This window comes from Mirounga leonina, unplaced genomic scaffold (genome assembly GCF_011800145.1).
Source record: "Mirounga leonina isolate KUSES-001 unplaced genomic scaffold, KU_Mleo_1.0 Mir_114, whole genome shotgun sequence".
Classification (NCBI taxonomy): Eukaryota; Metazoa; Chordata; class Mammalia; order Carnivora; family Phocidae; genus Mirounga; species Mirounga leonina.
Genome location: NW_023270265.1, coordinates 36,355,090 through 36,379,402, shown reverse-complemented (window position 1 = coordinate 36,379,402; position 24,313 = coordinate 36,355,090). Strand labels below are relative to the sequence as shown.

Here is a 24,313-nt window from a genome sequence, read left to right as displayed (position 1 = left end):
ATTCTAAATTTTCTAGTACCCACATTTTAAAAAGTAAAATTAGCTTTAATATATGTATATAGTTTTAATAATATTTAGCCCAATATATCCAAAATATTATCATTTCACTCTGTAGCCACATTCCAAGCACTCAGTAGAAACATGTGGACATTACAGTTCCAGAGCCACATGCATTTTAAGCAAACCACAGTATTCATAAATAAAGGCAGACTTCTGAATTCTCCACCTACAACCACTACAACTACAAAGGCCAAGAGTTAATCATGGAACATTTACAGTTTCTTCTATTCATGGCTACGTCTAGAGGTCTTCAAAAGCCTCCAAGAACTGACATAACTAATGAGAGAAACTTGAGCATTTTCTTCCAGAAAGGACACCTGTCTTGCCCCACCACTTTCACTTCTCTCCCTGCCTCCCTCCTTGATATCCTGAGTTCAAAGCCCAATTTCATTTCATATCCCAAAGAGCCTGATCACTCATATCCTTTCAAATGTAAGCATCAGCAAGAAAGATCAACCTAACTCTAGTCTAGGCAGAAAAGGAAGCAAGAATTGAGGTCCAAGTTTCCTTTAAGAGTTCAATATCACAAAGTCTGAGAAGCTGGGTCCTACCTAACCCTACCAATTGCTGTCTTAGGCAGTAGCAATAGTACTGCTAATAGCTAATTTATCATGCACATTTTCTGGGAAGAAAATTGTGCTAGTGTGTCCCAGGCTTTCTTTCATTTGATTTTTTACAACATTGTAAGTTTGAAGCAATTACCTCCTCTCCCCGACTTAAAGATAGAGGAAGCAGGCTTAGAAAGGCCAAGCACTTTGTCCAAGATTGCACATCTAGTAAGTAGCAGAGCAGAGATTCTAAACAGATCCAATGCCATGTGTGAATCTTACAAAATGGTTGGATTCACAAAAGACCATTTATCTCTCTGTAAATGAAGTATGCAAATAATTGCAGAAGAACGTTGTACTTAAGATTCTTGAGGATGCCTGCCTGATGTAAGGGAACCTCTGCAAAGTATCCCCCCACTTAGGATTCTTCACCAAAGGAAAAATAACTTCACAATTAGTATTAGTTATGGTTTTCACTCATCTGTTTTCCTGACTTTGCCACAGAACTCTAATCATTAAAATTAAATTTCAAATACAGTGTCATAAAAATACTACCTAAGAAGGGACTGATCTGTTTCATTAATCCAAGTACTAACATTAGTTAAATTCAAACACTTCAGTCTAAGAGCAAAGTCTTTTTATTGTTTAAAACGTGTCACAGAGTAATCAAATTTCTTCTTTAAAATGAAGTTTTAAAATACTCAATCTTTTCTATTCTCTCTGGAGATAACACTTTAATACATTGTACATGCACAGCAGAGATTGAAGTTCATTGCAATCAATCCTACTCACTCTATTTCAATTTAAATAAGTTAATAAGTTGGGGGAATGAACTGCTCTGGCTGCAAAGTTTGCTCTGAGTTTAAACTTCTCAAATCAAGTAAATCATAGTTCATCTCCTCTAGATCAACCACTAATGATGTCCAGAGAGATTATAATTACTTTTAATCATACTTTTTTTTAATGGTGATACATATTAATTTGTTAGTTCATAGACATATATCTGAAATTCCTAACTCCGTGGATATACTTTTCATCCTTTTCCATTTATCAATTAGAAACAGATTATAAAAGGAGCAAGCGTAAGTAACTATCAAGAGGGAAACTACTACATTTTTAAGAATTACTATCATTCAATTAGGCAGGTCAGTAAGCATTCTTCCAGTGCCAACTACACAGTCTTCTTTCAATTCTGGTGAAGCTGCTATGTTTGGGCCTTACATTATATTATATGCAAGGCCAGTCAAGGCTTTATTTTTAAGGAACTTAAACCAAAGGTTTCCTTCTATATGGTAAGAATGGTTACATTAAAACAAAGACAAGAAAAAAAATGAACTGTAACAAAATCTGTTTTCTTGGAAACAACTTTTACAACTTTGCATCCACGGATGACTTTGTTACTTTATATAAAACACCTTCCCAATACAAAATCTACAAGCCCAAACAGAAACTGCTTCTCTGTTAAAACTGTTACAATTAAAAATAAATAAAAATGCAACTGAAATCACAGGTCCTGATACTCTGAGACTCTGGGACTCAAGTCAAAGGAAGTAGTCTCCAGCAACAAGGATAACAAAAATCAAGATGGTCTTGGGCGGTGGAGAAAAGCGGAACTGAAGAGAAGAGACGAGGTGATGTATCATGAAGTGATGAGGCCATCAGCCACTTTCTCCACAAAAATCTCTGAGGCAGCAGAGCTCGGTGGTATATGCTGCCTTGGTTCTGTCCTCTTGTTCCCTCACTTGGGCTCATAAACCTCTTTAAGACATCATCCACCTCACCAGAACTAACTGGGACTTCAGGAGATGAGTGGGGTGTAAGTTCAGAGATCCTGGTTTCAAGCAAATGTCCCTATTAATAGAAAACAGATGGGGGAGGGGGAAAGAAAAACAAAGAAATAAAGGAAGAAAATTATTTATAAACACACAAGTTTGGGGGAAGTAGGGAAAGGGAAAGAGGAATGACAACTGAGGTCCTGCAGAAATGACTGCTGGCATCAAGGACTGACTAACAAGGTGGGAAATTGGAAGTTGCCCACCAGTTCACAAATCAGTGAGCATCCTCTTTTCTTCGCACTACACCCCAGAGCCAGGTAGGGCCAAGTCCAGACGATGGTTCAATTTCCCTAACAAAACTAAGCTAAAAGTAATAATCTGATCTGCAACTAACCACTCAAATTAAATTTGTACTTAAAGAAAGATAAATCCTAAAACAATGTCTCACATACAAAAAAATTACCAAATATCATATTCATATTCATCTGTTCGTTTACTTAAACATTTTTCTGAGCCCTTTTCTAAGTAAATGCCAAGGAAATCAAACATAGCTCCCACCTTCATAGTTGACAGTTTAGCATGGAAAGCAAGATATGCTAAAACACAAAAACAAGGGGCACCTGGGTGGCTCAGTCGGTTAAGTGTCTGCCTTTGGCTCAGGTCATGATCCCAGAGTCCTGGGATGGAACCCCCAGAGGACAGTGGGCTCCCTGTTCAGCGGAGAGTCTGCTTCTCCCTCTCCCTCTGCCCCTCGCCCCCTACCCCGCCGCGCTCTCTCTCTCAAATAAACTCTTTAAAAAAAATAAAACACAAAAACAAAATCAGTAACACTTCTAGATGGGATACGTGGAATTCTAAAAGTTAGCAAAATTATCCTGTACCAAGTGTTACATAAAACTAGATTACAGTCTCCCAAGAAGGTTGAGAAATAAGAAATGGGGTTAGGGGTATGAAAAATACTAATGATTATAGCAGCTAACACCAAAAAAAGGGCTTTCCATATGTTAAATCATTTAATCTCCATAACTCCACGAGAGACGTACAGTTCTCCCCATTTTACCAAGAAGGAAAGTTGAGAGCGGTTTAAGAAACTTTCGTTAAGTGCCACAACTTTTAAGTGGCAGAGCTGCGATCTGAATCCTGGTACCATGGCTCTTAATCCTCTTTCGCCTCATATAATAATAATAATAATATTACTAACAAAACAACTGGTTACTGTATATTGCAGAGCTATGATCTAGGTACGTTCATTCACTCTCTTTGAATACTCACACCTCTATTTTACAAATAAAACAAAACAAAACAAAACAAAAAACTCAGAGTCAGAGAAACGTTCCCAAGGTTGTACAAGTAACAAGGCGGTGAAGTCCGGATTCCAGCCCAGAAGGCTCAGATAGGGTACGCTCTTCTCACGGCACGCCACAACCCAGCCTGGACTGTGCCTTTACCCTCAACCAAGTCCAGCTCCGTCGCTCAGGGAGAGCCCCTGCAGCACCTCGCGCCTCGGAGACGTTCCACCGCCCGCGAGCCTCGGCGCCCTCGGGGCCACCCCCACTCTGCCGGGTCAGTGCTCTCACCAGGAGGGAGTCGGGGGACCCTCGCAATCTTGCTGGTGATCTCTGCCGTGAGCACCGCGAAGTCCTGCTCGTAGCCTTCGAAGTCGGATGACATGGTGGCTCCGGAGTGATCGTCCCGGGCCGGAGCCCAGGTCGTGGCAAGGACCACGCGGGACAGAGGAACACGGCGTAAGGACCCCGGGAGGGGGCCTCGAGAGCAGAGTGGAGAACCGGGGACAGCTCCCAGCCTAGCCGCTTCCTGGTTGTTCGTCGCAATCTCAGTCCTCCGGAATTTGGCCTGTGCGCGTTTTTTATTGTCCGCTCGGGCTTCAAATTTTAAGAAAATTCGCGAAAGAAAAGCACTTCTATTAGCGCCCCACAAAGCTTCCTAAAGCCTTCGGGTTCTCGGGGATCACTGAGAGCATGTTTTGCCCCTCCACGTTCTGGAAAGCGGCTCCGGCTCCCCAAGCTATAGATCCCAGAAACGTGCTTCCCGAGGGAAGTCTGATGAGGCGAACCTCCCGGAAGTGGCTGTCGCAAAGACCGCGCGCACCGGGCGGGAGCTGGAGAGCAGCGGCGACAGCGCTGGCTGGAAGACAGACTGGTCGCGGCAGGTTCCGCACACCACCCTCTTACAAGCAGGATCTGCTTTCTGCTTGCGCTGGACTGAGGTCCCCATGACGGCGTTATCCGAAGAGGAGAAAACCTGTTCCGGGTGAGCCCAGGCGGCCCCGGAAATGCGATGGCCGAGGAGCGGGCACCAAGGACCAGACTGAGGTGGGAGTCAAGGCAAGGGATATAACTATGATTTTGGCGGTCTTCGCCCCGCCCGAGTGAGCCCAGAATCTCCAGAATGTTGAAACCAACCACGCTTGCCAGAATGTTTCTCCCCTGAGTGACGATTTCTAAGCGCTGTGCTCCGTGACACGGGCGGGGACCTGGGGCACAAGGCAGTAGCATCTGTTGCGTGAAACTCCTTATTACCCTGTATCTGAGATCTTCCCTTGACTCACTGCAGTCCAGTCAGAAATCCTTCCACAGATCTTCCGACGCTCGCGGTTCTGCCTTCCCTGTCCCTCGCTCCGGAGGCACTTCCTCCTTTTCTCAACGTTCATTCATGTTTATCCTCCCGTGTTCCTCAAGTCGTGATTTCACACATACACCTCTGTCTCCCGTCCCCTACTTTCACTCTCTCTTTGCTTTCACTCGCTCGCCTCTTTACGTTTGGCCCAAATAGATCCTTAAGTTGGCGTTTTGGGGTAACCGCAGGCAAATGTATAGACCGTGTCGGGCTCATACTTGACAAATCGAGACTCGGTAAAAGGCAGTTGAGAACTTCGTAAAAGGAGTTCGATGACTTGGTTTCTAGTCTAGGAGCAGCTGTTACTTGTGAGCTTGGTGCAATCACTTAGCCTCTCCGAGCCAATTTCTTTTCTATGAGGAAGGAAGCTGGATTCAGTCAACCCCAAAGCCTGCTCCAGCTCTAAAATTCTTTGTCTCCTCAAACCATTCACTAAACGTGGGACAGTCACGGTTCCCTGACAAGTTGAAAACAAAGGAATAAAAACCACTATTTTAGAGTCATGTATCCAGTTTATATGCCATCCAGACTTGAGCCCTATTTTGGATCAGATAAAAATAGTTCTCTTTGGCATTTGATAAGGTGCTCATCCCATAGTAGTGCACTTGTGAGATGCCTTTGTTTAGGTGGTTGTTGGAGTTAAATAGTATATAATAAATTTTTTTACTGAACTTTCTCATTTTGTTTTTTAGATTGGGTTTCAAGCCAAGATACTGGATTCTCCTAATTAAGATAAAGAGCTCTGAGTGTGTAACAATGAAAGTGGCATAATCTGCATTAACATCCCATAGCTTGAAGGCATGACAGTTAAGGAACACACATGGACTTGTGGCACATGGAAATGTGTGCACAGAAAAAGGAAATCTATAATTTTCTAAAAGTAGGAAGACATTCTTCCTCACCAAAATGGGTACATTCTGCTCAGTTATCAAGTTTGAAAATCTCCAAGAATTAAAGAGACTGTGTCACTGGGGTCCCATCATAGCCCTTGGTGTTATAGCAATATGTTCTACGATGGCCATGATTGACTCTGTGTTGTGGTATTGGCCTTTACATACAACTGGAGGAAGCGTGAATTTCATCATGTTGATAAACTGGACTGTCATGATTCTTTATAATTATTTCAATGCCATGTTTATTGGTCCTGGCTTTGTTCCTTTGGGGTGGAAACCGGTAAGAAAAAGATCCCTTAAGATAAGGAACTCTAATGATAATCATATATTTAGTTTATGGCTTTATCTGCTAACCAATAGTATCAGACACAGCCTACTTTTTGCCTTGGTAGAGGCAAAGCATCTTATTCTAATTACTAATCATTTAGAGCTCAAAGAATTTATTTTGTATCTGTTTGAAAATATTCATCTAAATTAGTATTTCCCAGAGAAATTTTAGTGAATACTTGTCCTGCATTAAAGGAAAAAGAAAAGAATGAAGGGGACTGGGGGGTGTATAGTCCTAAATTTAAGAAATACTCATGTAATACACCTCTTATAATTCCACAGTGCAGTTTGGCTCTAGGATCTTTTGTCATGTAATACATTAACAGCCCTCAGAACTGAGAAAACCTCTTTAGAAATTGCTGGCTTAAATCATAAAGTTTTAAAATCAATGTTAAAATCATCGCATAAGGAAGTACAGTGTGAATCAATTTGTGGCTTTTTAAAAATTGTAGAAAGTTTATGCTCATGAATTTCCATATTGCTTGCTGAGGGACACCACCTGATAGCTTGTTAGAAATGCAGAGTTTTGGGCTCCACTCCAGACCTAGGAATCAGAATCAGCATTTAACAAAATCCCCAGGTGATTCTTAGGTATGTTAGTGTTGGAGAAACACTAATGTAGTGTACTATTTAAAGTGGGTACAGAGATGAGTAGGACAAATTCGTATTCTGAAAAACCTTATAATTGAGAGAAACCAAGGCACTTGTGTAAGTAACTAAACTATAGAGAAAATGGGATGAGTGCTGTTGAAGCTAGAAGGACCTGATCTTTTTTAGCTGTGGACCTGAAGGAGGAGTAGAAATTTCCACTAATGGGGATGAAGACATTTCAGGTTGATAGGTGGTGGAAGCCTATAGTCAGAAATAAAGGTTACGTAGTACCAGTAAGGCTGAAACAAAGGCAGATTGCGGAAGGCCTTAAATGCATGAGGAATTGTTAGGCCATCGGGAGGTAGGAGAGGTTTTCAAGCCAAGCTCTGACCTAATCGGAGTTGTGTTATAAGAATATTATTCTGACAGTAGACAGTTTGAATTAGAGAGAAACTACTGTAAAGGAAAGTAGTTAGAAGTGATTAAAATGGTGCAAGAGAGATTTCCTAAAGACTATCAGCTCCAGTGTTTGAATCCCCACCTCCAAAATACCTGCCACAGGTCAGCTACCCTTTTCCAGAACTCCTCCCATTCTACTAGGAGTTTGGAAAAGTAGAACCAAATACAATCAGTGGCAGTGGGTTTGGGTGGAGCATGGGGAAGAGAAATTAAAAATGAGTTCTGGTAATTGGAAGAGCAATGCAGCTGTTACCAGAAACTCATTATTTAAAAGTATTTCAAATAAAAGGACTGGAAATGCAAGTTAGGATTCCATCCTTATCCTCACCTCCCATAAAAGAAAATAAAACTGTACCGAAGCATTTATTCATAAGACCTGACATGTTATTACTTAGGATCAGACAACTGATAACTGATATATTTTTGTTTATGTTTTGCTACCAAGGAAGATTCTCAGGATAGCATGTACCTCCAGTATTGTAAAGTCTGCCAAGCACACAAGGCGCCACGGTCACATCACTGCAGAAAGTGTAACAGGTACTGTCTTTGCTCCTCACTGGGGACTGATCAACTTGATTACTGGTCTTAATGTTGTTCTTTCTACCACGTCAATCTGAGTTTTAGTCTCTATAAGGTGGCTTCTTTATAAAAAACATTGTCAAAACACTTGTGTCCATATCTCCGTTTTATTCTTAAGTTATCAATTTTGATAATAAATAATCCTCACTCTTTTTTGTCATAAGTGAAAAGATTTTATTTATTTATTTACTTATTTACTTTTTGGAAAAAATACACATTTACTTTGCTTCTTGCCCTGACAAGAGTAAAAAGTTATGCCTTCAAGTTGTTTCCATAGATCAGGATTAATTGTGCTTGTCTGCTGTCATCATGACTAGCTTTAGAATTGTTCTGAGTCTAAATTATAAGGGACACCTCCTGCCCTTTCCATCATTTGGGTTGAGTAACATTTACACTTTATGCATATCTAATAAATGAATTCAGGTGCATATTGTCACTAGTGTGTAATATAAAAAACTTAATGGGAAGAAAACTGAATCACTATAAGAAATATGAAATAAACTAGAACCTTTTTAAATATACAGCTCTTCCACCAGTTAATAAGAAATTTGTGATGACAGTGTTGAGGTTTAGGAAAACCATTTGTGGCAAATATAGTTTGGTGTGAGGCCAGGAAATGTTCTTCTAGCAACAAGGGAAGGAAGCTCAGTAAGACTTTGCTTGTTATACCACATCTTATATTCCATAGTTAGCTTGCTTAGCTCAGAGAATCCACATCTAAAGGATGAGAACAGGAAGGAAGGAAGTTATAAGGTCTGCTGGGTCCCATCAACCAACCCTGGTAGAGATTTAGAAGTGATTTTGTTGAATCTCTGTTGTACTCCGTCCGGTCACTGCATTTCAGAGCTAGAGAAAGACCAGGAACCCATGCTTATTTCTTTGTAATGAACCTCTCAGTGGGCCTCTTGACTTCTTAAAACAAACTCACTTGTAGCAGACATCTTTTCCTCAGAACCTGTCACAAAGCCTGACTTTTCTCATGCTGTTTAGAATTTGAAAGAAGTCACTGTTCAGAGTTGTTTAAAACTCATAAAGACTTTGCTTTCTGTTCCATGGAGTATAATTCCTCTGAGACTCATGGACATGCTGGATTCCTATTTGCATGATCTTTTGAAGACCAAAATTATTTAAAGTAGACAGGATTTTCTGCCTCATGTTTTATGTAAATTTTTCTTGTTAGATGTGTGATGAAGATGGACCATCACTGTCCTTGGATCAACAATTGTTGTGGTTACCAAAATCATGCTTCGTTCACACTGTTTCTCCTTTTAGCACCACTGGGTTGTATTCATGCTGCCTTCATTTTTGTTATGACTATGTATACACAGCTTTATAATCGGGTAAGTGACTGTGTTATAAAATCATTTATGCCAAATTAAATGGTAGTTATGATTATTTAAGAAGTCCCATTTGGAAATATGATTTCTCTGATTTAGGTTGGGAAACAGAACTTTGCTTTACCTATATATGAATTTCTTTTTTTTTTAAGTATTAAAATTTAATTTTTTTCCTAAGATTTTATTTATTTATTTGAGAGAGAGAGCATGAGTGGGAGGGAATGGGAGAAGCAGACTCCCTGCCAAGCAGGGAGCCCGACGTGGGACTTGATCCCAGGACCCTGCGATCATGACCTGAGCTGAAGGCAGCCGCTTAACTCACTGGGCCACCCAGGTGCCCCAGCACTTAATTTTTAAGATGAGGAAAAATTATTTTGTTTTGGAAACTTACCTTACTAGCTATAGTTGAAGTTGATAATATTTTATTACTGTATATATAATTTGATTTCACACTTTGTAGCTGTGGTAAGAATAATTAGAGGGAAAAAAGGAACAAGAAGAAAAAGACAGCCCTAATATTTTCTATTTCCATCTAATTCATGTGGCAAGTTGCAGTTGTTTTGTTCGTTTCTAATTCCAGTGCCCTGGAAGGTAGCTCATGGAACAGGCATGTGTCCTAAAATATCCTCCAGAAGATTAGGTTGACTTATGGGCAAGTAGTCAGGAGATAAATTTCGGGGGTCACAAATTCAATCCCTAAAGAAGCGTGGTGGGTAAATGATTTTCACAGGCCTAAAAGGACTGTAGCACCTGGAGAACATATGCCCCTCACAGGTGGGACAGCCCATACTCACCTCGGCCAGTTTCTGATGTTTGGAAACCTAGTCCAGTAATACTAGATCTTCTAGTGTTTCAGGAAAAATCAGAAAATCTGGACTTTTTTGTTTAACATCTCCTGATTTTTAAATGTTGGCACCTGGCTGAATATTTTAAAACATTTTGCAAGCTAAGCGGTAGGCATCTGCAGGGCATGTTTGGCTGCATTTTGCCAGTTTTTAACCTCTGGTTGTGGCACATGAGGGAAGAAACAACTACTAAATTCTAGGCTGTCTGGTTTTTTTGCTGTGGAAGATTGCTGTAAATAGTGAGAAGCAAGGAGAAGATGGATGCCACAATTACAATTTAGATCGATGTCTCATGCTGTTCGTGCACATTAATGTTAGTGGGGTATGCCTTACACTTCCTGAGGAAATAATTAAAAACAAAAAGTAACATTTGAAAATAACTAAGAATGATATCCTGCATATCAGTATGAGTTCAAGCATTAGATATTCATTTGCTTTTAGCCACAACTTCAGGTTATCATTTGTTGATCTTTTTTGATCAAGTTGTTTTAGATGTTCCAGTACAGACTGAGCATTTATGACAACTGAATATTTCAAGTGTGTGTTGTTGTTTGTAGCTCTCCTTTGGGTGGAACACGGTAAAGATTGATATGAGTGCAGCCCGGAGAGATCCTCTTCCAATTATTCCATTTGGATTAGCAGCATTTGCGGCCACCTTGTTTGCCTTGGGATTAGCTTTAGGAACGACCATAGCTGTTGGGATGTTGTTTTTTATCCAGGTAAGTTTCTTGGTTACCTCTGGCTAAAAGTTGTCAACTTACTGGGGCTGCTTATAATGAGAGAGATAAAGGCTGCATTTAAGTGTACAGTATGAAATGGAAATTACTGTTACCTATTCCATCAAGGTACTAGTCAGATATCTAGTACAGATAATCTCTGTACTAGTCAGATAATTTTGAAGTAACTTTGCCAGAACTTCCAGGTAACTGATTTAATTTTTAAAATGTTATCTTAGAGTTACATATCACTTTATAGTTGGGAAAGCTCTTCTCACATTATAGTCTCTCTTGATCTTCACACCAACCCCCAGAAGGAGTTTGAAGAGGAGTATTTTTCCCTTCCTTACAGATGAGTAATTGAATCACAGAAAGGTGAAGTGACTTGACCCAAGATCACCCACTCATGTATTCAGTAAGCTGTTTTATGATGGTATGTATTTAATCATCATCATAACACAGCCAACGTTTATTGAGCACTTACTATGTGCAAAACGCTGTTTTAGGGACATCACATGCAGGAGTTCGTTTAATTTCAGTAACAACCCTATGGTACGGGTGCTATTTAATGCCTACTCTGGTGAATTATTCCGCTAATTTCAGAGGCTACAACAATGAAAGTGAAAAGCGTCCTGCCCCTAGGGAAGTCACAATTAGTAGTAACCTAATTAGTAAACTAATACTGGCTCATGTGTGTATCATAGATTTACGTACAAAGTGCTTTGAGAACACGGAGGAGGATGTGGCCTTGAAGAGATCACAAAACAGTTATGACTCATTCCATTCATCTAATTAGCTTGTTCATTAATTGAAGGCCCACTGTGGGCCAGGTGGTGGTGTGCTCGGCCCTAGGAATATGATGAGGACTCCTTGCCCATGAGTGTTTTTACTGTGCCACACTGTTTCTGTGGACACAGCCAGACTAAAAGGAAACGCACACCTCTCATAGAATCAAAAATGCTGGTCTTGAGGACTCTGGTGCATCACCCAACCCTTTTAAACTCATAGTTTTAAAATATGCTGGTTTTGGTTATACTTCATGTTTTCTATTAGCCTGGGATCAAATTCTTTGAAAAAATTCCCCCAATGCCTCTAATTAAGAATCATATTAGAAATAAACTAAAACCCTGTGGTGTAAAAGCTCACATAAGTGGAATTAGTCATAGCTAGGAAAATTGATTAATAGAATCAAGACTGAATACATTTGGTTTTTAAGGCAAGCAGAATATCTGGGTTGACTGAGTCACTTTCTTGTAGTAAATAAATTAATGATAAACTTAAGGTTAATTAAAGATTGTGGTAAGAGATTTTAATAGCAAAATGCACAAGTACTGATTAAATGGATTATATCAGTGTTTCATTAATACTCTGGAAACCTTGTTCAGAAGATAGTACTTAAAACATGAAGCTTTATTAAAATAGTAGATTCAGATTTGATTATGGACTGCCATAATCATTTTGTGGAGAGGCATTATAGTGCAGTGCTTAAGAACAAGAACTTTAGAGTCAGATGGACCACACCCTGAGTGTGTTACTTAGCCTCTGTTATCCTGGTCTCTTCATCAATGGAATGGAGCAATAAAAACTATCTCATAGGGTTACTATGAAGATGATAATCTTAAATGAACCAAAGTTTTATCATAAAATTTTACTGTTTATCATTTAATTTTCAGATGAAAATAATTCTCGGAAACAAAACTTCCATTGAATCATGGATTGAAGAAAAGGTAAATTTTAATAATTGTTTCCTTAATCTCAATAAAGATTAGTTCAGAAAAAATAAAATAAAATTAGTTCATAGGCCAGATTAACTAATAAATGCCTGGAAGTGAAAACCTCACTACCAGATGGCTTTCTTAAGTCATTTGCATGCCACACAGAAGATAAATATAGAAAAGAAACATTTTGATTCATTCTTGGTTTAATATAACTGCCACAGAAATTTGCTTCTTGTTCACCCTGAGTTGCTGAAGAAGGCTAAGCCATACATTAAACCATTTCACCATTCTTTCTTAGATTAGGGGTTAAGGCAAACCATTTGGAAAGGAACTTCTCTCCTACCAAGGTGCCATCAAGTTTTTTTCAGTGCTTTAGGACTAAAAAAACCTTGATAAGCCCTATCAGGTAGGGCTTACAGCATAGCTTGCTACAGACCTCACAACCTTTAATACATACTTCATCCCATCTGTTGTGATTCTGTTGTAAAAAGTCAGTCTGACTACTCTGCTCCTTGCTTAAAGCTTCTCAGAGCCTCACCATCATTGTAGCAGGGTTTATAAGCCCAAATGCCTGCGGCGGCCAGGCAGATAACTTAGGGGACAGGAGCCAGCCTGTGTACTAGAGCTGCCTAACAGATGAAATTGATTGTTACTATGGGGGGGTACTCACTCAGTATTCTGAAATCATCTAATTGTTTTTCTAGAAAAGTAAGAGATCTGGATTTCTGTGACATCTCTTTTTTGTTTTTAAATATTAGCAAGCAATTCAAATTAAAAACAAAAAACCTTGTGGGCCAAATAAAACATACCAATAAGACATATTTAGCCGCCTGGCAGTCAGTCTGTGAACTTGAAGTTACAGCAATAGGTTCTTAAACTTTTTGGTTTCAGGTCCTTTTTACGTTCTCAAAATTGTTAAAGGGCACTAAAGAGCCTTTGTTAATGTGTGTGATATCTATCAGTAATTGCCATATTTCCTGAGAAAAATTTTGAAGATTTATAATTTCATTTAAAAATAATAATAAGCCCATTATATGTCAATAAATAGCATATTTTTAAAAATTATTATATTTTTCAAAGTAAAAAATAGGGAGAAGTGGCATTGTTTTATATTTTTACAAATCTCTCTAATATCTGACGTAACAGAAGACAGTTAGATTCTCACATCTCCTGCATTCAGTCTGTTGCGATATGTTGCTTTGATTGAAGTATATGAAGAAAATCCAGCCTCACACAGATAAGTAGGTAGAAAAGGAGAGAGTATTTTAATAGGCTTTTTAGTTAGTAGTGGATATTCTTTGATACTACATGAAAACTTGACAGGTGATAGTCTTGAAAGGTTAGTCGTATGTGAGATGTGAAGCCCTATCAGTAAACGTTTTGTACTCTTGTACATTTCAATCCATCACTACATCTTGCTCTTTGAATGGACCTTTTACCCATACATGATTTTATAACATCAAGTATTGGTCATTTGGAAAATATAGTTTTATAGGGTAATGCAGATTTTCCAAATGCTGGCACATTCATTCATATCACTACCAATTTTATGGGGGAAAGTCCTTTATTTTGGAAAGCTGTCAAGCTCATTAGTGGTGGATACAAATTTTCTAAAATTCTGATTTTCACTTGAAAGCCTTAATTTTTTCACTGACAAATACTCAGTTGTTTACATTGAAGTAACAGCTTGACTTTGTTCATTTTTGAGAAAATTTCTGCCAAATATTGAAGTCTCAGTAACCTTAGTGTCATTATGCATTCTTTCAAGTAAAAATAGCATTATATGAAAAAAGCTGGCTACACAGCTTTTGTTAGTTCACAGCTCAAACAGATGTTTTCCTTGAGATAAGCACTTTGGCATGCTTTATGTGTATTCCCCATCTTGTCACACAGAATAGTGAGAGGACATCTACTTGAGAGTTGAGATTTAATAAAAATAATAATTTTTATTGCATCATCAAGGACATTCTTGTGTAAAACTTTGGTTTTTTGGTTTTTGTTTTGTTTTTAAATATGAGTATGTAACGGTGAAGAATATGTTTACTTACACAGTGCCACTGTCCTAATTCCTGCTTAAGGTACCAGCAATTTTATCCACTACTGCAAATTTCAACACAATGAAAAAGGCAAATAACATGTTAGTATTAAAATGAAAGTTGTTTGACTTTGTTGAACCCTAAGAAAAGGTCTTGGGGACTGGAAGAGGTGCAAAGCATGCTTTAAAGGAACCACTGATATACCGGTTTAAGTCCAAGCTCCTTAGCTTATACATAATCAAACCTTTCATGTCTTCCCCTTTTCTGTTTCTTCTACTGCATTTTCTACCGCTCCCCACCCCATCTCATTCTTGATACCAACTAAAATCAAAAACTCCTATTTTATACACCATATGCTTCTGTATCTTTTCACATGTCATTCTCTACCTAGAACACACTTCCTCTTTTTTGCTGATTTCTTCTGCCTCAGGACCTAGTTTGGGCGTCATTTCTTCCAAAGAACCTTCCTTGACTCTCCCTAGATAAGCTAAGTAGTTTTTTTGCCTTTCCCATAGCACCTATTGCACACCTCTGTTGCTTTTTTCTTTTTTTTGAGAGAGGGGGAGAGAGCACAAGCAGAGGGGAGAGGCAGAGAGAGAGGGAGAGAGAGAATCTTAAGCAGGCTCCACACTCAGCGCAGAGCCTGATCTGGGACTTGATCTCAGGACCCTGAGATCATGACCTGAGCCAGAATCAGGAGTCGGATGCTTAACTGACTGAGCCACCAGGCACCCCACCTCTGTTGCCTTTTAACACAGGATTGATAGAATCCCCCCAACTTCACTGAGTGCTTCTCTTAGGCAGAGACCAGGCCTCAGTCTTTTTTGTAAGCTACTCTCATCCTTACCACTATTTCTTTGTTAATAGCCTAAATCTCTGTTCTTTGAGACTTAACCATTTTGAAGACTCTGAGACTTTTGTTTATAAAAACGGAAAATAAATTATCCTTTACTATTTGGGTGGGAATTTACACAGTTAATAGATTCATACATACATGTAGCTTGACAATTGTTTTAATTGAATTAACATCAATATTACTTTATAAGTAATTACAAGAAGCCTTTCCCTAAAATATTGTCCCTTGATAATAAAATATTTCAAGGTATCATTTCTAGTTAATATATCATCATTAGATTAATACTTTTTTTTCTAATGACCAAGGCTCTTCATAAAGTGCCATGCTAAATCTAGAAGTTATTTTAAAACTGGCACTCTGTTGCTGACTAAAAAATACAAATAAATGATTAACTTTATAGAAAATTCATCGAAATTACTAGACACTAAAATTGATACAAATTTCAACTGGGTTTGTACACTTACTGTAGGAATAAATAATGTATCTTTATACCACTAGGTGTCAGTGAAACTTAAGAAATTCTAAGCCAGTTTATCTCCTTAAGTTAAAGTTAACAATTTAAGTGCCTAGAATATAATTTATGCAACTTGAATATTTATGTATATGCATAAAATGTACATATAAATGCATAGATAAGTGAGTATATATACATGTGTAATGGTATAAAAAACCGAAAGAAGATCTGCACATTTCTGCTAGTTTCTTTTTTTTTTTCTTTTTTTTAAAGATTTTATTTATTTATTTGAGAGAGAGAGATAGCGAGAGCAGGAACACAAGCAGGGGGAGTGGGAGAGCGAGAAGCAGGCTTCCTGCCGAGCAGGGAGCCCGATGTGGGACTCGATCCCAGGACCCTGGGATCATGACCTGAGCTGAAGGCAGACGCTTAACGACTGAGCCACCCAGGCGCCCTCTGCTAGTTTCTTTTAAAGAAAAATAATTTTCAGAAAATGATGATTCCCCCTGGAACCTGTTTTCCCGGCCATCCCCACAGTTGTGGTTGCCACCCAGGATACAACTGTTGCATTCTGGAACACCCTGAAACAGTTCCTTTCACCCTGAATAAACTCTTGCTTTCTCTTAAATCTTTTTTATCAAGATCCCTTCTTTACACCTGGATTCTTTTGTTTTGCTGAAAAGCCAAGAGCATTGAGGATTTGTTATACGTGGAATAAAGCTATTAACTCATTTATTTATTTAGATTTTATTTATTAGAAAGAGAGCACTTGCGAGGGGAGGGGCAGAGGGAGGAGGAGAAGCAGACTCCCCGCTGAGCAGGGAGCGTGATGTGGGGCTTGATTCCAGGACCCCAGGATCATGACCTGAGCCCCGAAGGCAGATGCTTAACCAGCTGAGCCACCCAGGCACCCCACTATTAACTCTTTTAATAAGCATTTTTGAATCCTTGTTCCTGAATAAGCCCTGTCAGACATTTCCTGAATGATCTCATACGAGTTTGGTATTATATATTATATAGCAAGTTCCTCTTACAAGTTTGTCTCTCTTCTGTGTACACTAACATTACAAGAAGGAGGAAGCATTTTTAGGAGTGATACAAATTTGAGGAATAAATGTATATTACTATCAATACTATCAATAGTGTATTATTTAGAGCTGTTTGAGGCAGAGGGTATCTGCCATCTTACCTTTTTGTTACCCACAGGCTAAAGATCGAATTCAATATTACCAACTGGATGAAGTCTTTGTTTTTCCCTATGATATGGGAAGTAGATGGAAGAACTTTAAACAGGTATTTACGTGGTCAGGGGTCCCTGAGGGAGATGGACTAGCGTGGCCAGTAAGAGAAGGCTGTCACCGGTACAGCTTAACAGTATGTATTTCTGTGCAAATAGGCTTTCCTTTCTGTCTCACCCTCTTCCCCTTAAGTGCCCCTTAACTCAGATGACATTTTATAGTAAAATAAATCATACAATTTTTTTCAGTTTGGCAAAAATAAATCCAAGTTAACAATCCTAAAGCACTCCTTGTATCATGTCTCTCAAAATTTTAATTTAAATTTCTCTTTAATCCTTCATAGATGTGACAAAGTCCTGATCCCTTCACTTAGTTAAAAATCTGGCCTAAAACTGCCTCCAACTTCTCCCTAACGGAAATAACACTTTACAATCGGCCTGGTTTCCTCAGTGAACTCCTTGTGCATTCCTGCCACCTCTTTGTCCAAACTGTTTTTTCTCTCTTCTGTGACCTCCTCTCTATCATAAATTATCAAGGCCAGTTTCAATCCCACCTCATCTGGATTTGGCGCTTAACCATATGCTACTGTATGGTAGCTACTGTATGGTGCCCATGAGGTCTCATTTTTATTTAATTTTTTTATATCTTTAATTTGACAAGATTCTGGTACAGAGATTATGAGTTATTTTGATTTCCCCTACTATATTTAATATAGTACCATTTAATAAATTATTGCTGAATAGATTGTTACTGAAGAAAAGTAAGTCATAATGATGACTTTCAGTGGAGACTTGCGGATGAATTTTGCAGTCTGTCTACCTTATCTCTAAAGAATCTGTGAATCTCCGTGCCCACCTTCAGGACTAGCCTGGAAGCCCCATGAGGGCAGTGAGCACATCTCCCTGATTCCTGGGCCATAGCGAATGCTCAATGAGTATACAGATGAAGAGAGTGAGAATATGGAGAAGAAAGCCTCATGTCAGCTCCTACTCTCATAGGGCCCACTTTCCACTTTTCTAAAAAAAAAAAAAAATATGTGGCCTTTGAATTGTCAGCAACTGTGAATGCTGGAAAATTGGGAGTTTGTCATGTCACTCTGGTATAGTTCATGGCAAAGGGCTGTTTTCAACACCGAGAGAACATTTTTTCTTTTTATATCTCCAAACAGATTGAACAGTTGAAACAAAAAGCAGACAAAAGAATCAGAAGTGTAAGTTATATTTTTGCAATGATACTAGTTTCTTTTTCCTTTTGTCAGGCTCTACGCTTCTGTATAGTTTTCAAAATTGCCTTTGAGTAGAAGCCAACTGTTGGCTTTTATTAAATAATGTTTCTTAATACAGTTGTTGAAATTTGATACAGTTCATTTTTGTTTTCTTTTAAGTAGTTCTACTGGCGGTTTAGAGGGAATGTGGTCAATTATATTGCCAACAGAAAAATAATTATCCTCAATATAGCTCATCAGTATGAAACCCATCCTTAAACTTCTGCTGTATAGTTTGATGGCCACTAGCCACATGTGGCTATTTAAAGTAACTAAAATTAAATAAAATAAAAAATTCAGCTCCTTGGTTGTACTAGCCACATTAGAAGTGCTCAGTAGCTACATGTGTCTAGGGGCTACCACATTGGTTACCACAAATATAGAACATTTCCGTCATTGCAGAAAGTTCTGCTGGACAGCACTGCTCTAGAATTTAATTCTTAGCTACGTGCTTGAAATGCAGGGTAAGAAAAGCCTGGAGAACTAGAAACATCAGTTGCTTCCTATAAAGGAACTGGGAGGGAAAGGCTTGTCACCTGATATTTTGGATCTACCTTTAACAATTTAATTTCAAATTTAAGAAATTGAGGGGTAAATGTTAAATTGTTTTTCTAATTATTGATGCCAGGTACGGTATAGAGTAATAGAAGATTACAGCGGTGCCTGCTGTCCTTTGAATAAAGGAATCAAAACCTTCTTCACGAGCCCCTGCACTGAAGAGCCTCGAATAAGGCTACAGAAAGGGGAATTCATTTTAGCCACAAGAGGGTTACGGTAAGTGATAGAAAGTACTGAATTTCTTCTTTAATGACGAAATTAGCATCTAGCCTAAAAAAAACTAATTTTAATCTTTTAAATATTTCAGATACTGGTTGTATGGAGATAAAATTCTTGATGATGCCTTTGTAGAAGGTATGGAAATGGAAGGAAATGTTTAATAGACAAGGCTGCTAGTAATAATTCCAAATTTTGTGGGAATAACTCTTATAAACAATCAGTGTCACATGCATTAGGGTACATAATAGGAGGACACATCATCAAGCAACAGAAAAAGGCTTCTTATATTATTTCTCCATAGCACTTCTATGTATCAGGTCTTTTTAGTGGCAGCTAAATTGGAGCTCCTCATGATCTGTGTGATGGACACTTGTAGAAGCGCTTCACTTGTGGTGAAGCCCCCAAGAGCCCTCATTTACTTTTCATTGATGAGGAAACCAGAATGCACCAAGACTGAGCACCTTGCCAAGACTGCACTAAAAAGAAGTAGAGCCAGTGCTCCAACCCAGGTAGTCTAGCTGTAGAGCCTGTATACCAACCCCCTGTGCCCTCTGCTCCCCCTGTGAATGAATATTCCTATGAAGTTATGGAAACTAATGGATTGAAATTTTGTGTCTTTAATTTTTTTTTAATTTTTAGAACTTTTCCTTTTTAAAGATTAATTCTGGATGCTTTTTCCTAAAACACTGGGTTAATTGTAGATTAACCCATATGACTACTTAGTCAACCTTGATATTAGAAATTTACATGTTAGAAAAAACCTAAGAAGGAAATTCACAGAGGCTACAGGGAGGTAGTCCCTGGAACAGGTGAAGTATGACAGTGTGCCCAAAACACCACGATCACACATGTGCAAGTGAATACCTATATTGAGAAATCCTGCCCACCCCCACCCCATGTTCCACTTAGGGGTTGTCCTGAACCACAAGGGGTTGTACCTTTCCTAGCTAATAGCATTTGGGAAATACTGGTTTTCTAGCTTGATAGACAGCATTTAAACATATATATATATTTTTTTTCCCTCAAATTATGCTTATAAAAGATGGTAAAGGAGGAAAAAAGTAAAGCAGAATTAAAAGCTTATTGACTTGAAGTAATGGGACTTATTTGGCTCAGCAATATCACTAAGTCTATTTACATTAATTTCATTTTCTCCATCAGGTGTTTCACGAATCAGAGGCTGGTTCCCTAGAAACTGTGTGGAGAAATGTCCCTGTGATGCTGAAACAGATCAAGTCCCAGAGGGCGAGAAGAAAAATAGATAGCCACTGTTAAAGTAAAATTACTCTTTAAGTCCTCTCCATTACTTGAAAATTGTACATATTACTAAAGAATTATGCAATGAGCCTACTCTGGTTAAGGTGTTCTTTTCCTTAAAGGTGCCCTAGTGCCATAATCTAAATATTTTTATTACCATTTTGAAATGGAGAAGCCATTCTGCATATGCCTTTGAATTCCTGCCCCTCTTTGTCACCTCTTCCTCTCCCCAAAAGGAAAAACACTTCACCCAAGTAAGTGAATTGCATTTTCTCTAGGATTTTTTTTGTGTGCTGCACACTATGGACCTTACCTGCAGATGTAGTGCCCCTTTTTCCAGGAGCATCTGCATGTGATGCTTTTATCCTCTTTCCCCCTCAGTTGTTATTTCTTATGTAATATTCTAGATACTGTAGAACATATGTCAGATTCAATATAAGCTGAGATTTTATTACCTGTCTTTTAATAATGCAGATTTTGTCAAATCAAATAAATATCAGTGGATGTTCTGTATAAATCTAGTTTTTACTAGCCTCTTTCTTTTGGCTGATTAAAAAGGTTTGTCTTAGTTCTTTGTGGAAAAACTGCTCTACTACCTTGTGAAAAATTGGCATCTTTAACCATGAGTCTTAAGTTATTCAGTAAATGAATTAATGCCATGAGATCCCAGCATTCTGGGAAACTTTGAACCTAGTGAGCTCCAACTGCTCATGTACACTTGAATCTCTCAAAACCTGAAGCTTATGCGAATGGTAGGATCTAAGCTGGTGGATTGGATGCTTAATGTTGAGCTTGTCTAAGCACAGTAGGATTATAGAAGTCACCTACTCCCATACTAATTCTTTCCAAGGCAGGGAACTTGAGCCTTTAGGGGTTTTAACAGTTAACATCAAGAGAAGGACACTTGGAGATTTAGCAGTGAATGAAACATGACTCTGTCCCATTCTAGTGATAGGTAGGGAGGTAGACAGACAAGCAAAATAGGCATCAGATGGAGTCATGGATTGTGGAAGAAAGCAGGTAAGATGGTCTGATGGAAGTGACCTTTGACAGTTGAAGGGACAAGTCATATGCCTTTGGGAATAGCTGCGTCTTAGGCAGAGGGAGCAGCTAGAAAAACAGGCTGGAATGTGCCTGGCATGTCAGGAATAGGAAGGCAGCCAGTGTGGCTCAGCTGGAGTGAGGGAGGGAGAGAGTAGGAGAGGAGGTCAAGGTGGTAATCGGAGCTAGACCACGGAGGGACCCTGTAGGTTAATTCTTGTCTTCCCTTTGTTTCAGATACTCAAGAATAGACATTTCTTCAGCTTTTCTGGGCTCGGGGTCTAGAAAGACCATCCAGGAACATTCTCCTTACCTCCAGTTAGAGGACAGAAAGGAATACTGTTCAAGACTACTTAGAGCACAACAAAGATGGTAAAGGAAGAAACAATGAATCGTGTGCTTGGTTGGAGTTTGGGCTCAGCTGGTATTTGTTTTATTATTCGCAGCTGTGGGAGAAGAGGGCCTGGTCCTCTCAACATTGCCTTTAGTAGCCACCAATCTTGGTTGCCTACTAGAATCACCTAGGGATCTTTTAAAAATCCCGATGCCCAGGCCGTACCCCAGACCATTTCAGTCACAACCCCTAGGGTGGCACCCAGCCATTATTAGGATCTCTTTAAACCCCTCAGGCAATTCTAGTGTACAGCCCAGTTTGAGAGCCACTAGCTTACTTGATTAAATGGTCCTTGATTCTGATTCTCATCATGGTCCGTGAGGAAACACACACCACAGTGTACATGTTTGTGATAGTTTATTTTCAAGGCTTTACAAGTGGAAGCAACATGCGTTGTCTGGGGGTAAGGTATAGCAGGAACTGGAGTCCAGTAGAGAAAAGATCAGTCAGTTCCTTCCCAGAAGATAAGCCTGTGGTATAGACTCCATGCTTGCCCATAGGTCTTTGTTCCCAGTTCAGGAGGTTTTTCCTCAGTGCTAGCTTCATTTACTGGAAAAGTGCACTTGACATGAGTTTAAACTACTTCCCCCATAGCTTCCAGTTCAGCAGCAAACTGTAAGGAAAAGATTTAGTCATCAGATACTACTGTAGATAACACTTTGTGAACATTCTTTTTGGACATGTTATAGGTCCCGTTTTTTTTTAATTCTCCCAAGTCAGAGAAACTAGGGAGTTTAGGAAACGTTCAGTATGATCAAACTTCCCTTCTGTGGACAGACGTTAGTGTACACAGAAGTACATAGAAGAAAGTAGTCTTAAAGGTATGACTGATACTAGTGATAGGTTAAAAGATTAACCTATCTAATCAGTGGTTTTGAGGAATAGTTAGAAAACATGAATTATAAACAGCTTTTTAAAACTTAAAGGTCCCTCAATTTGAACATTTTTGGACGGCCTAAGTGCTGGGACTGTCAACAAGGTAGGTTTACTGTAAAACAACAAGGAAGAAGTCACTTTGGCTCTTGAGCTGGTGGTGGTCACTTAGAAAGCTTAGAGGTTTTGAGGAAGGGACAAAGAATAACAAGTGGACCTTGAAGAAAGGCATGTTGATAAAAGTAGACCAAAAACCTGAATATCAGCAACATTTAAGATGGGAAGGACAAAATTTGTTTAGTTCAGGGCTAAGCTTTTACATTATAATTCTCCCAATATTTTTTTTTTTTTAAAGATTTTATTTATTTTTTTGACAGAGAGAGACTTAGCGAGAGCAGGAACACAATCAGGGGGAGTGGGAGAGGGAGAAGCAGGCTTCCCGCAGAGCAGGGAGCCTGATGGGGGACTCAATCCCAGGACCCTGGGATCATGACCTGAGCCGAAGTCAGACGCTTAACGACTGAGCCACCCAGGCACCCGTAATTCTCCCAATATTTTTTAAAAAGCTGTAAGCTATGGTTTTTATTAATTTAGTAGCTAAAATAACAGAGAAGAGGAAGGACAGAAGATAAACGTAAGATTAGTTTTTAATCCATATTCCTACAAGGCAGGCTACCTCTGAGCCCCCTCCAGCTTCTAAGTACCTTAATCTACTCCTGGATGGTCTCATACAGGCTGTTGATTTGGGTTCGAAAGTACTTGAAAAGCTCTCCCCGCTTTGCTTTCAGTGTTGGTGTTAAGAGCCCATTTTCAGTGGAAAATGGCTCTGGATGAAGAAAGATGCTTTTGACCTAGAAGAGAAGATGCGTGCACACACACACACACATTTATTAGTGATTCAGACTTTTCTGCAGAGCCCCCTGCATACTCTAAAGAACTTGAGAAAAGTTGGGTTGATGAAGTGGGAGGGTCAAGAGAACAGTAATACATGCCCATTCCCACAAACTGATAATTTGGGAAAGAAGCGAGAAGGGAAAATGGATAATAAATGGCAAAAAAAGATTGTACAAGTAACTACAAAAGATCACTGCCATTTGTACTTAGTGGGTTAATGGTACAAAACCTCAAATAAATTCCTTGGAAGTTACACTGAAACCCTATTACAAATCCAAACATTAAGACTTTCTAGTATGGCTTGAGAGACCAGGATTACATCAGTAGTACATACCTGTTCAAAGGATTTAAGGCCACCATCTCTCCCAGTTTTCTTCAAGTCTTCTAAAATGGCTTCCTTTACAACCTAAGAATATGAAACACAGCTTAAAGCATGGCCGGTTAGAAAAAGAGACAAACGAAAGGCTAAACGTGAACCAACTCAAAATGCCTACAAAAGCTCATCAGGATAAAAGCAGGATATAGCTGTATGTATAAACAAGCACATTTTATGCTTAATATTGCTCAGAAAGCTAATGAGAAGGAAAGGCAAATCTAAATGTTAACAGGGATTTTCTCTGGATGGCATTTTTTGATTCTCTATTCTCCAATTTTTTTCCCCCATAATGAACATACTATAAAAAGAATAGAGGGTTTTTGTTTAACTTCCCATCCCATCCTATCCTCCAATCTAATAAAACCCAT

At 39.0% G+C, this 24,313-nt stretch overlaps 3 protein-coding genes across 13 annotated transcripts in view; 1 reads left to right on the top strand and 2 right to left on the bottom strand.

The window, feature by feature from the left end:
- VTI1A (vesicle transport through interaction with t-SNAREs 1A) overlaps nucleotides 1–4,305 on the bottom strand; it is a 359,448-nt gene extending 355,143 nt beyond the window's left edge. For 2 of the 4 annotated variants that reach the window (XM_035029052.1, XM_035029073.1), the window contains exon 1: nucleotides 3,961–4,305. In XM_035029052.1, coding sequence (XP_034884943.1) covers nucleotides 3,961–4,054 — 94 coding nt within the window. In that variant the 5' untranslated portion in view covers nucleotides 4,055–4,305. The remainder of the gene's footprint in view (nucleotides 1–3,960) is intronic. The other 2 variants (XM_035029067.1, XM_035029060.1) reach the window with 2 other exon arrangements.
- A 161-nt stretch (nucleotides 4,306–4,466) lies between these two features.
- Nucleotides 4,467–21,900, top strand: ZDHHC6 (zinc finger DHHC-type palmitoyltransferase 6). 6 transcript variants are annotated; one of them, XM_035029010.1, is made up of 12 exons: nucleotides 4,467–4,716; nucleotides 5,713–6,193; nucleotides 7,736–7,827; nucleotides 9,050–9,209; nucleotides 10,609–10,770; nucleotides 12,441–12,494; nucleotides 17,038–17,205; nucleotides 18,238–18,279; nucleotides 18,962–19,107; nucleotides 19,199–19,245; nucleotides 20,272–20,386; nucleotides 21,646–21,900. In XM_035029010.1, exons 2-11 carry the CDS (start codon nucleotides 5,927–5,929, stop codon nucleotides 20,373–20,375), a joined length of 1,242 nt encoding a protein of 413 aa, XP_034884901.1. In that variant the 5' UTR covers nucleotides 4,467–4,716; nucleotides 5,713–5,926; the 3' UTR covers nucleotides 20,376–20,386; nucleotides 21,646–21,900. The 6 variants fall into 6 exon arrangements, with proteins under 6 accessions (XP_034884901.1, XP_034884917.1, XP_034884923.1 ...); XM_035029026.1 differs by lacking the exon at nucleotides 21,646–21,900 and having other exon boundaries at nucleotides 7,740–7,827; nucleotides 9,142–9,209; nucleotides 20,272–20,888; XM_035029032.1 differs by lacking the exon at nucleotides 21,646–21,900 and having other exon boundaries at nucleotides 9,142–9,209; nucleotides 20,272–20,888.
- A 242-nt stretch (nucleotides 21,901–22,142) lies between these two features.
- ACSL5 (acyl-CoA synthetase long chain family member 5) overlaps nucleotides 22,143–24,313 on the bottom strand; it is a 40,613-nt gene continuing 38,442 nt past the window's right edge. For 2 of the 3 annotated variants that reach the window (XM_035028988.1, XM_035028983.1), the window contains 3 exons: nucleotides 23,904–23,975; nucleotides 23,380–23,526; nucleotides 22,143–22,415 (listed from right to left, as the gene is read on the bottom strand). In XM_035028988.1, coding sequence (XP_034884879.1) covers nucleotides 23,386–23,526; nucleotides 23,904–23,975 — 213 coding nt within the window. In that variant the 3' untranslated portion in view covers nucleotides 22,143–22,415; nucleotides 23,380–23,385. The remainder of the gene's footprint in view (nucleotides 22,416–23,379; nucleotides 23,527–23,903; nucleotides 23,976–24,313) is intronic. The other variant, XM_035028992.1, reaches the window with a different exon arrangement.